Here is a 12,166-nt window from a genome sequence, read left to right on the forward strand (position 1 = left end):
GAGTCCATGTGATGGGTGACTGGGGTCTTTGATGATTTTCCCAGCCCTTTTCAGACACCGCTTCCTGTAGATGTCTTTTATGGCAGGAAGTGGTGCTCCGGCGATGCGCTGGGCAGTTTTCACGACCCTCTGCAACGCCTTCCGGTCCGAGGCAGAGCAGTTCCCGTACCAGACTGTTATACAGTTGGTCAGGATGCTCTCGATGGTGCAGCGATAGAAGTTCACCAGGATGTCTGAGGACAGCTGGTTCTTCCTCAGAGTCCTCAAGAAGAAGAGGCGCTGGTGAGCCTTCTTGACCAGCTTGGAGCAGTTGGTCGTCCAGATGAGATCCTCGGAGATGTGGACTCCCAGGAACTTGAAGCTGTTCACACACTCCACAGCCGTCCCCTTAATGTAGATGTTAATGAATGAATGTTAGAACCATCGGCAGGTCTGCAGTCGTGGGTGAAGAGGGAGTAAAGGGCTCATCACACAGCCTTGTGGTACACCGGTGTTCATATTGCACTGTCACCTTGTCAGGGAGAAGTCACCTTGTCACTTCACTGCTCTTTTGGATTACGGAGTCGAACTGTTGCCGTTTTTTCACTGTAAATAAATTCACCATCACTTCGCAAGGAGTCTCGCACCTGAGTCCTCTCATTCCACTCTCCATGACACATTTCCAGGACCCCCAGGAAGGCCGCCGGACCAGATGGAGTGATGAGATGAGATGATGAGAAGAGATAGCCTTTATTTGTCAGTTGCAGGTCTTTTGCCCACAACCGAGATGACAGACCTTGCCGACCGTACATACAATACAAACATCACATTGGGGAGACAGGTCAGGCCAGGTAGCGAGGAAAAAAAACATTGAAATGTGCAACACAAAAGGATAATTGTCACGGTTTGCCGAGGCAAGCCGTGTGGGATTGTAGGAAAGGACCAAAAAGGCAGCAGCTCTGGTGCAGGTGAATGGTTATTTACAGTGGTGGGTAAGTACAAACAGCGGTGGCGACAAAACATGACCTAAACTGGGTAAACTAAGAAGACAAACCAGAATGAGGATGCAGGGAGGTCCGGAGAAATACATACGGGAAGACGCAGGGAGACCAAGGGGAAACAACACAGACGAACCAGCAACTACCATAACAGAAGACACAACTTAAATACACTCAGAGAACACAGGGAGATTACACACAGGTGGGGAACACAGGTGACACTGATAAACATAACGAGACAGGGCAGGAGTGAACACAACATGACGCATACTGACGAGAGACTGTCAAAGTAAAACAGGAAGTACACAGAGGTTCAGACAGGAGGAGAGAGAGCACGGGGAGAACACAGACATAACAGGCTGGGGGAAACATGGAATAAACACAAAGAGAGACGAGAGCTCATAAATACACAGAGGGGCACACAGGGGGTAAGAGTCACAAAGGGAAAACACTTAGGGAACACCACAACAGGACACCTCAGAAAACATGGCCTAAATAAGGAGCGAAAATACAAGGAACCAAGAATACTGGGCCAACATGGCCCAGGACCATGACAATAATACAGGAATGCACAGATATCAACACACCATAGCACAATAAACACAGACAAGCAACATGGGAAAGAGTTCCAGTGTGTACATCTGATCTGGGACCGCTACAATCTTTCGACTGCGCCTCCAGCTGACCCGATGTCCACATCATGGGGGAGGTAAGCGTTGGAGGTGGCGTTGGATCCGGAGTAGGGAGGGTGATGCGTTAGTGAGTGTTTATCAGTATCAGTATATGTATGTGTGTGCGTGTCCATAGTTCAGCTGAGACAGTGTCCTTCGCCCTGCCAGGCTAAGTAAACAGTCTTCCAGCCACCCAGGTGGCCTTGTGGGGAATGGGAAGGAACAGACTCAACACAGTCGTTATCAGGGAGTTGTTGTTCGGCTCCAGCCTTGAGCTGGCGCCGAAGGGGTAGCCGGGTTATGATGGTAATTGAGAATTTCAAGCTGTTTTTTAACACTCCGACACTTGTCTCTCAGTCTCCCGTTAATAGCTGCGAGTTTCTCCGTGATGTTATCAGCCATCGATTCTGTGGTCTTGTCACTCTTTTTGCTCACATAGCAGATTCTGAGACCTCACGACCGCAGCCAACTGATCCGAGGTGTAATCCAGCTCCACCCAGAGATGTTGTTCTGAGTTGATTCTTTCCTGATGTAATCCAACGTACATACGCTCAAAGGTGTTATTCTGAGGATTCACTGCAGTCGTAAGCGCCTCCAAGCTCTTAACCATGCTGCCTTCAGTGAGCCCTTTCTGATAAGTCGCACCTGTCGTTCCAATCCCAGCGGGCAGCCTTGTGGGGGTTTGAACAGCTGGTTCCGCTCTCTTAATTCTCCGATAAGCCAGGGCCAAGCCAGCTCCGATCAGCAAGAACCCTGTTATCATGGTTCCGAATAGGTAGATATCTTCAGCGTCCTCGATCGACAGTCCCGCCAGGCACACGATCCTCCAGTTCTGCCACCCGTCCATCGTGTATCCGGCAGGGAAAGTCCCTCCAGGGCACTCGGGCTCTCCCGAGCCCAGATTTCTCCTTAAAGGGTGTCAATAGCATTCAGAGACCAGTTGATCAAATCCTTAATTCTCTTTTAGGTTTTAGACACAGACTGTGAGAGACTGTTCCAGGGAAAGTAATACAAAAAAGACACGAGACTAGACAAGGACATAAGAACTAGCAGGAAAGCTAAGGGAGAGGAGAAAAGTGCGTCCGCCTCCTCCGAGAGCCAAAGTAAAAAAAACAGTGACCGCAAAGGTTCTAAAAGAGTGTGCAGACCAGCTGGCTGGGGTCTTCACTAAGATCTTCAACACTTCACTGTCCCAGTCCTGCATCCCGCCGTGCCTAAAGTCAGCCACAATTGCCCCACTGCCAAAGCGTACTAACATTAGCAGCCTCAACGACTACCGACCAGTTGCTCTAACACCTGTTATAATGAAGTGCTTCGAGAAACTGGTCCGACGTCACATCATGTCCTGCTTGCCACCCACACTCGACCCGCTCCAGTTCGCATACAGAGCTAACAGATCAACTGAAGATGCCATTGCTACAACGCTCCACACCACCATCTCTCACCTGGAAGTGCAGGGCCGTTACGCCAGGCTGCTCTTTGTTGACTTTAGCTCTGCTTTCAATACGATTCTCCCGGACAGACTAATAGTTAAACTGCTGGAAATCGGACTTCCTTCTACCACCTGCCGCTGGATCAGAGACTTCCTCTCAGACCGTGTACAGAGAGTTAGAGTGGGGCCTCATCTTTCCTCAGCCCTCAGCCTCAACACCGGCTCTCCACAAGGCTGTGTACTGAGTCCCCTACTGTACACTCTGTACACACATGACTGTGTTAGTTCCCACCCAGACAACACAGTCATCAAGTTTGCAGATGATACCACCGTGGTGGGGCTCATCTCAGGGGGAGATGAGACTGCATGCAGAGCTGAGGTTCAGAGGCTGTCAAATTGGTGTGCAGATAACAACCTGGACCTCAATACCACCAAGACAAAAGAACTGGTAGTTGACTTCAGAAGGAGGAAGTCCGAGCTGCAGCCTGTCAGCATCAACGGGGAGTGCGTGGAAAGGGTCTCCAGTTTCAAGTTTCTGGGTGTGCACATAGACACAGACCTCCAATGGAGCTCTAACACCTCTGCGGTCTTAAAGAAGGCCCAACAGCGTCTCCACTTTCTGAGAATCCTCAGAAAAATGGACCTGAAGGAGCTGCTGACCGTCTTCTACCGCTGCTCCATTGAAAGTGTGCTAACATATTGCATCGGTGTGTGTTTCTCCAGCTGCACCACAGCACACAGAAAGGCACTCCAGAGGGTCATCAACATGGCCCAAAAAATCATTGGACATCCTCTTCCCTCCCTGAAGGACCTGTACAGCACTCGCTGTCTCAAGAGGGCACGCAGCATCCTACAGGACTGCACACACCCAGGACACCGGGTGTTTAAACTGCTGCCGTCTGGCAGGAGGTTCAGGCTGCTGAGGTCCCGAACAAATAGACTCAAGGACAGCTGTTACAACAGGGCAATAGCCCTGATCAATGCTAACAGCTGACCTGACTGGATACCTCACTGGACTTTTTTAGGGGGGAGGTAACAATGTTTAAACAATAACAATAATAATATTTATATTTATAACAAGGTGCAATAATAATTAATGTGCAATAATAACAGTGTGCAATACACATACACTTATTCTTCTTTTTTATACTAAGTTAATGTACTGTGTTGTGTTGTCTGTGTTGTGTTGTGATGTGATGTGTCATATCGTGTCGTGTTGTGTTATATGTAGTGCCGACGTAGGACAGTTTTCCAATTTCATTGTACTACTGTACTATGTATGACTGTGCAATGACAATAAAGAGTTATCTTATCTTATCTTATCTTATTTAACCTTTCTCCAAAAGACATTTCGCTCGTCCATGACGAGGAGCTGCGACTTTCAGTCGAGCTTCAAGATGTCGATTCAAGATGTTTTGGAACAGTTGCTTCTTTCTTAGTTGGTATGCTCACAGTCTATGGTTATATAACACTGGTTTCACTGTGGACGGTGACGCTCGTGTTGCAGCAGTTTTCAGTTCATGGCAGGGTTGAGCCTTTGTGATGGAAACAAAGTACCTTTGCTTTATTAACAGCTGTAAAGTTAATGAAACACGTTTGATTTTGCTCCACAGGGTGAAATGAAACAGAAACCCACAACATGAAGAATACAGAAATGAAACCAAAAGAGCAAGTTAGGAATGTTAGATTAGTCACAACAGGTTTGACTGGTTCTGTCGGGTTGGGTGTGCACTCTACTAGGTGTACAAATATCTGCAGACACAGAGGCATAAGCACAATAACCACCGCTCATCTTCATCCACACTTTAAGGAATCATGGAGGTTTCAATGCTAAAGAAAATGATAGATGATTTGTGTCTCTGCAAAGACGTTATGGTAGAAAAAACAGGTCTCATCATTGATGGTAATGCTCTGTACTATTTTTTGTATTATACATCCGATCCAAAGCTGGACCAGCGCTGTGGAGGAGATTATCCTGGATTCAAACATGAGGTCTGTAAGTTCTTTAAGACTCTGCAGGACTGTAAAGTCAATCCGTACGTCATCCTGGATGGAGACACAGGGCCCGAGAAGCATGAAAAAGTTTTGTCTCGTCTAAAAAATAAACTGAAAAAAGCAAAGACAGTAGCAGAGACAGAGCCTGACGGCACTTTACCAGAGACATATAATGTCTTACCAGCTCTGGTCAAAGATGTCTTCATAGAAATCTTAAGGGAAAAAGGCATAGAGTTTAAAGTGTGTTTAGGAGAGGCAGACCCTGAGGTTGTTTCTGAGGCAAATCAGAAACAATGTGCTGTGCTGTCTATTGACAAGGATTTTTACTACTTTGATGTGCACAAAGGTTTCCTTTATCTCCACAACTTTGAGTGGAAAAAAGAAGAAGATGGAAAAATTCCTGCTAAGATCTACACACGTTCAACGTTTTGTGAGCATTTTAAATTAGACCCTGCTCTCATGCCAGTCTTTGCTTCAATAGCAGGAAATAATTATTCAAGATTAGAAGACTATGGCGCTTTTGCAAAGGAATCATCTTCACCTGGTGTGAACAGCATTAAAAGACTGGATGGTATGCTCGGCTTTTTAAGTAAAGTGAACCTGGATGGCTTGGACGACTCACAGAAGAGAGAACGTGCTCTGAGTAAAGCTTTAAATCATGTTGGTAAAAAAGAGAACCAAACATTCAAACTCGCCATTCAAAAATATGTTAAACCAGAAAAAACAAGTTCTAAGTTGCCACCATGGGTGTGTAAAAAAGTTGAGCGCGGAGAACTCACCAGTTTCGCCATAAGTGTTGTGGATTGGAAGAAAATCCTTCTGACCCCACTTGTGGAGGACTTTTCACAGCGTTACAGTAGTTACACAGCTGCTTACCGCATCAGACAGTACTTCTATGGACTGTTAACAGGAGGTGAGATTACTGAACATGGCAGGGATGGAGAAGAGATCAAAGACAAGCGCGTCCCATCAATACTTCCCAGCAGTGATGAACAGAAACAACTGACACTACAGTGTCTGAATGAGGTACTGAGGTTAATCATTAAATATGTGTTTAATTACTCTGACAAGTAGACATGTTTCTGTGGTACATGTGAGCATCTTATCTGTGTGGTATCTTATCTGTGCAGGCTCCTGAGCGTTTGCGTCGCAGGGTGTTTGAGGAAGCTCTGCAGGTTCAGACTTCAGACCTAGAAAACATCCCCAACCAGCTGAAGCTGCCAGTCTGTGTGACTGTTTTCTGGTTCAAGAGGCTACAACACCACCCAAAGCCTGAAACTGTAAACTGCCTCCATGCTCTCCTGCTGTGGTTTGTGTGTGAGCCCGATGGTCCAGGTTAGTCTCACTGGGTAACATGATGGATATCTACAATGAAATGCATTTATTGGTAACAAGCAGATTTCCTCTAAACAGATTTTGTGTGACAGCAGCAGCACTGATGCTTCCACATCAGTCTGAACAAGAAAAGAAACTGCTGCTGGTCTGTGGCACCAAAACTTTGTCTTACTTTGTCTGTAGAGGACGAGTTTGAGAGGAAGATGAAAGCTTTAAAGGATGAAGTTGTGCGTAACTGGCAGCCACGTGTGGCTCATGCTTTCAGCCAATGGCAGTGCTGCATGAGGCAGAGCCTCCACCTGAACCAGCTGCTGTGTTCACCTCTACCAGAACCTCAGTGTGCACGGTAAACACCAGACCAATGATGTGCTCCACAGATGTTTAACCCACTTCATTAACTTTAACTGTGATTTTCTGCTTTGTCAGACTTTACTGTGGACCTCTCCTTCATCGGCTGGCAGATGAAGACATAATTAAACAACTACAGAAAACACTGAATGGACAAAAGAAGGAAATATATAAAAATTTAAAGACCATTCTTAATCCAACAACTACTGAGGAGGGGTCCTCAAGTGAGGAAGGATGTTAACAACTGGTGTTATTGAGGAAGATGGCATCCATCCCACTTTGGATGGTGCAGCTCTCCTTTCTAGACATCTGGATGAATTTATCCAGAATTAAAACCAGAAAATAGAGTTAAGGGCTTACATGCAACTCTGAACAGTCCCTCGTCCTGTCACCTACCCCCAAAACCCTGTCCTCACAGAGGCTGTGACTCCATAACACCAAAGAGCCAAGACAGCTAAATGTGGTTCACTGAATATATTATTTTTACAGTAGAAGTTAAGAACACAAAGAAATGAGTGACGCAGTTTAAAGATCGATGGCTTCCTCTCCTCCTCCCTCCTTTTGTCTTTGGGTAAAGATGATAACATTTTAGAAACTAAAACTAATCAAATAAAACACAATCCTACTTCTAAATGAAATACAGGAAGTAGAAAAGAAAAATAGTGAAATAAAGAGCTGTCGGTGTGGTTTTACGTTGTTTTACTCAGTAGTTGAACTGAACCGAATCAAATTTAGCTAACGAGCAGCAGGAACCTGAAGAAAGCAGCAACATGGATTCCAGTCAGGTGTTTAATGAGCAGCTGAGAGAGGAGAGAAGAATTTATCAGGGAAATGAGGCACACATTGGTAGCCGGTGTTCGTTAACCCCACATTGTCTGCACAGGATAACTCACATGCACAACAGCCAATAAGAGCTCAGGCCATAAGACGTCCACATGCAGGAAACACCTCGATTTCACCTTCTTGTTATTATTTTGTGTCTACAGTGTGACCATGCAGAGGCCCACAAATCTGGAATAATATTGAAAGCTCTTTAAAAATATATTAACGCCTTTCTCTGTATTCAAACGGACTCTAACACAAAATTTGCTACTAACATATCTTTGATTTTGAACACTGTGTTGCAAGGATTTTTCAAAACTTGTAATCGAAGTGCTATTATTTCTAGTCCTCACTGACTTCATGTATTGGAGTAGTATTTTATGTTAGAACTTCTAGTATAACTTTAGGGTGTTTAGTGATTTAGGTTAGTACGATAATGTACATTGGGTCCTATATATGTATTGTCTGTATATAATCTGGCGTTTGGGCCAAATGACTATTACAACCAAATAACTTCACAAATCAACTGAAACTGTTTCTCTGTGATTTGAATTTAGTCTTCAGTTTTTTGCTAATGTTTTAGAGCACTTTGTAAAATGTTTTTGAATAAAGTTACACATTAATAATCACTAACAAGACAGTTTGATCTTGTTCCATGTGAACTATCCAGATGAAGCTGGAGGTGACGAATAAAGCAGTGCGTGTGTGTGTGTGTCGGTGCTGATGTTTTCCCGTCATCCCAGTTTTCCTGGTCAAAAGTAAACAGAATCTCAGACAGGAGTCCTGACAGCCACTCACTTTCGTCTCAGTTATGTGTTTTTAGTAAAAGTTCATCAGCTAAAAGCTCTGCAGGGAAATGTTTTCCCTTTGCACAGCTCTGCCCTGTGGAAGAACGCAGCTGTTACAACCAATAAGTTTTCATTTTCTAGTCTTCATGAGTCAGGTTATTGATTATCTGCAGCAAGGCTACTGACAGGAACTTTAAAGAGAGAGCAGTGTGGTTCATCTGACAGAGAAACATGTTACATTGGACAAATATCACTGCTGGTTGTGAAGATTCGTCAGTAACCGAACAACATGTCACAGATTAAGTGATTGTGCAGGTGTGTGCTGTAATTTGTTTTCAGTTCTATCAGACATGTGCTGTGAAAGAAACCAGAAGAAACACTGTGGAAAAGAGACACAATATCTGTGACAATAGAAAATGTCATTGAAGGAAAATAACGTTCTCATTTTTAAATACAACCTGACAAATTGTCATGTTTGTGTGTAGGCAGGCAGGAGGAGAGGACCCAAAATGCAGGACTCAAGGAAGCGGAAGAAACTAAAAATACACAGCTTTGTTGCTGGGATGAAGCAGAACAGAAAAACACTAACTGTTAAGGTTCAATATTGGGGATGGAGACAAGAGGAAAAACCACAATAACAACACTGGTCCGGTCGGGTTGAGTCAAACAATGATTTTAATGATCACACGCGTGGGAGATGGACACTGATGCAGACAGCCTCAGATCTCAAAATGGTGGAGCATTGATCAAACTCTTATAGCCTCTGGTGCCTCCACCTTATCATAAAAAGCCTAAACATTCACATGCTTTCTCTCACACGGCGCCTAAGCTACGACCTTGGCTCCCCGTTTATCTGCTCCTGCTGAGATGGGGCAGAAAACTCCAGCATGTTCTCTTCTAATCAGACAAATAAGGCGATGACTTTCTGCAAACAGTATTTCTTATAACTCAGCAGTATAATGCATCATAAAACAATATCATTCATTCACAACAAGTCAGCAGTCTAATGTAATGCAAATCAGTTTAACAAATGTAATAGTTATCAGCTTCTTCTAATTCAGGAGAATAATGCAAACTAAAACTACATAATTCACAATCTTTAATTAGGGGTCTAACATGGCATAAAATAATATTATAATCCCACACTGTCTAGGTCGTTGTCCGGAATGAGCAGAGAAAGACGTGTCTCGCAGAAAGTTTGAACGGGACTGCGAGAAGCAGGAAGTGTGTGAGCCAGCGAGGGGCGGGGTCACAGGCGGAACGAACGAGGAGTAAAATGTGTGTGTGAGAGAGAAAGAAAGGTGGGGGCGAGTGACCAGCCTGTGAGTGTGTGTGAATTCCTGGATGACAAAAGAGGGAGAAAATTAGGTCAGTTGATTTTCTGTTAAATAATAATAGTCAAGAAATCAAAGTGATCAAATAGGAGAAAGTGAACTAAAGTAAATAAAGAAAACTAAAACAGTGGATTAGTGTTAAGGTAATGAAAATAAATTGCTAAAATTAACAGTGACATTTAAAGGTGATCAAGTATTCAAGGATGAATGGAGGATTTGATGGCTGACTGTATGAGAGCTGTTGGGCTGAAAGGACAAAGACTTTTGTGTTCGTGGTTAAGAGCAAATAAAAATTCACATTTAGGGTTTAAAGTCAGTAGAGTTCAAAACAAAATAAGCAGAGATGTGTTGCTTTAGGAGTGATGAAAACATATGCAGTCACAGTGAATAATGAAAGTCTCTCAGTCTGTCGTTTACAGGTGGGGAACGGACCTGGATCAGTTCTCCACGGGCAGCAGTTCATTAGAAAGAAAAAATAGAAACACTCAGCCAGAATTTTGGCTGAATTGTTTTGCAGCTTCCTGTCCTCATCCTGAACGAGCAAGCTCCAAGGAAGCTGATCTCTCCCTGAAGACACCGAGTGCAGTTCCAGAAGCACGAGCATGAACATCAACAGTGGACAGGAGTCCAAGAGACAATACCAGAGTTCTGAGCAGAGAGGTCCAGCAGCGCTGTGGGCAAACGGCATCAGAAAGAGAAGAACCATCATCTAGATTGGATGGATGGAGATGCGTTTCCAGCAAGCTGCAACCTCACTGTGTGTGAAGGACTTTTGAGAAGACTGTCTGAGTTTGACACTTGCCATGTTTGGAGTGAGATGGCAATGAAAGAGACAGTGGGACAAAGAGAGACACGGGACAAAGAGGTCAAAGGAGCTTGCAAAGAAAAGCGTCTGGACTTCTTTAAGTGGCTTGTAGACGTTTCACATCTCATCCGAGAAGCTTCTTCAGTTCTAAGGTCAAATGGTGGAGAGTCCCAGATATAAGCCTAGTGGGAGTGACCCCCCACAGAGGGATAAAAGGACCCCTGATGATCCTCTAATCACCTGAGCCAAGGTGTGAAACTGGGTGTGGGTCACAATCAGCCAGGGTTTCGGGTGAGCTCATTGTGAAACCTGGCCCCACCTTATCATGTGATGTCCTGAGATCAGATGGCCCAGGATGTGAGTGGGCGTTAAGGCGTCTGGGAAGGGATCTCAAAACTGGATTATAGATGGCAGAGAGAGGACTCCCAGTCACAGACCAGTTCACACCTGAAACCAGTTTAGACCAGTCTAAATCTCAAACCACAGTATATGAGTTGTAGACTCATATACTGATCGTGGCTCAAGAGTTGGGAGGTCGCCTTGTAATCGCAAGGTTGCCGGTTCGAGCCCCGGCTTGGACAGTGTCGGCCGTTGTGTCCTTGGGCAAGACACTTCACCCGTTGCCTACTGGTGGTGGTCAGAGGGCCCGGTGGCGCCAGTGTCCGGCAGCCTCGCCTCTGTCAGTGCGCCCCAGGGTGGCTGTGGCTACAATGTAGCTGCCATCACCAGTGTGTGAATGTGTGGATGACTGGATGTAGTGTGAAGTGCTTTGGGGTCCTTAGGGACTAGAAAAGCGCTATACACATGCAGGCCATTTACCATTTACTAACACACACACACACGGAATGAAGCTCATTAGGATCAAACACAATTTTAAGTAGGTAACACTGTTACCATCATCCTGCCTGGTTTATCGAGTGGGGTGAGAACTGATACATAGACGACTGAATTAGTATTATTTTGGGGAACATGATAGCAGGGTGAACAGAGTCCTGCAGCCAGAGTTTGAATGAGTGAAACTGGCAGATTTTTGTTCGGTTTTGTTTTTGTTTCTGAAGTATGGGGCAGGTTTTACCATGGCACCAAGTTTTAGAGTTGGTGTTTTCTCACCTATAAGAGAAAGAATATTCTGTGACAAGTCCTAAGACCGGGCTTCGGTTTTTTCATCTACTTTTGTTTTGTAGTTTTATCTTTTATTTTTCATTTTTATTTTTTGAACAGGCACTGATTTCTGTTTGTCAATTTCTTTTCTTTAAGCAGATCTGCACAACGGGAATTAAAAGTGCTATACGACATGTCGAGAAAACCGTTGCAAGTGAGTTTCTCCACATTAAAATGGGCTCTGGAGAAAGCCACTTAGCTGGGACAATTAGAAAATGAGACTCCCTGCCTAAAAAGGATTCAGCGAGGTAATCCGATCTAAAGGAACATTTTGTCCCGGACTTCAGCTACAATGGAAAAAGACACAAAGCTGAAGTTATTCTGTGTCTTTGCTGCACAGCTGCCTCTTCTTCTCTCATTCTCTCACCCTCCCTGTCCTGTTTCTACTTCAGTCATGAAACTGATCAGTGATCAGCTGATCGGCTTTTCTCTCTTGTTTGTTTATCGCCCACTTTGTGCCAGAAACAGGAAACCAGCGGATGTCGCGCTAAACAACAG

The 12,166-nt window shown here is 44.6% G+C and overlaps 1 protein-coding gene across 1 annotated transcript; it reads left to right on the forward strand.

Annotated features, from left to right (window-relative positions):
- The first annotated feature begins 4,768 nt into the window (after positions 1-4,768).
- LOC120733587 (protein asteroid homolog 1-like) lies at positions 4,769-8,276 on the forward strand. The gene is made up of 4 exons (XM_040031881.1): positions 4,769-6,101; positions 6,206-6,410; positions 6,594-6,756; positions 6,837-8,276. The coding sequence occupies exons 1-4, from the start codon at positions 4,896-4,898 to the stop codon at positions 6,997-6,999; spliced, it is 1,737 nt and encodes a 578-aa protein (XP_039887815.1). The 5' UTR covers positions 4,769-4,895; the 3' UTR covers positions 7,000-8,276.
- The last annotated feature ends 3,890 nt before the right edge of the window (positions 8,277-12,166 follow it).

The sequence above is a fragment of the Simochromis diagramma genome, unplaced genomic scaffold (genome assembly GCF_900408965.1).
Source record: "Simochromis diagramma unplaced genomic scaffold, fSimDia1.1 OVJJ01000786.1, whole genome shotgun sequence".
Classification (NCBI taxonomy): Eukaryota; Metazoa; Chordata; class Actinopteri; order Cichliformes; family Cichlidae; genus Simochromis; species Simochromis diagramma.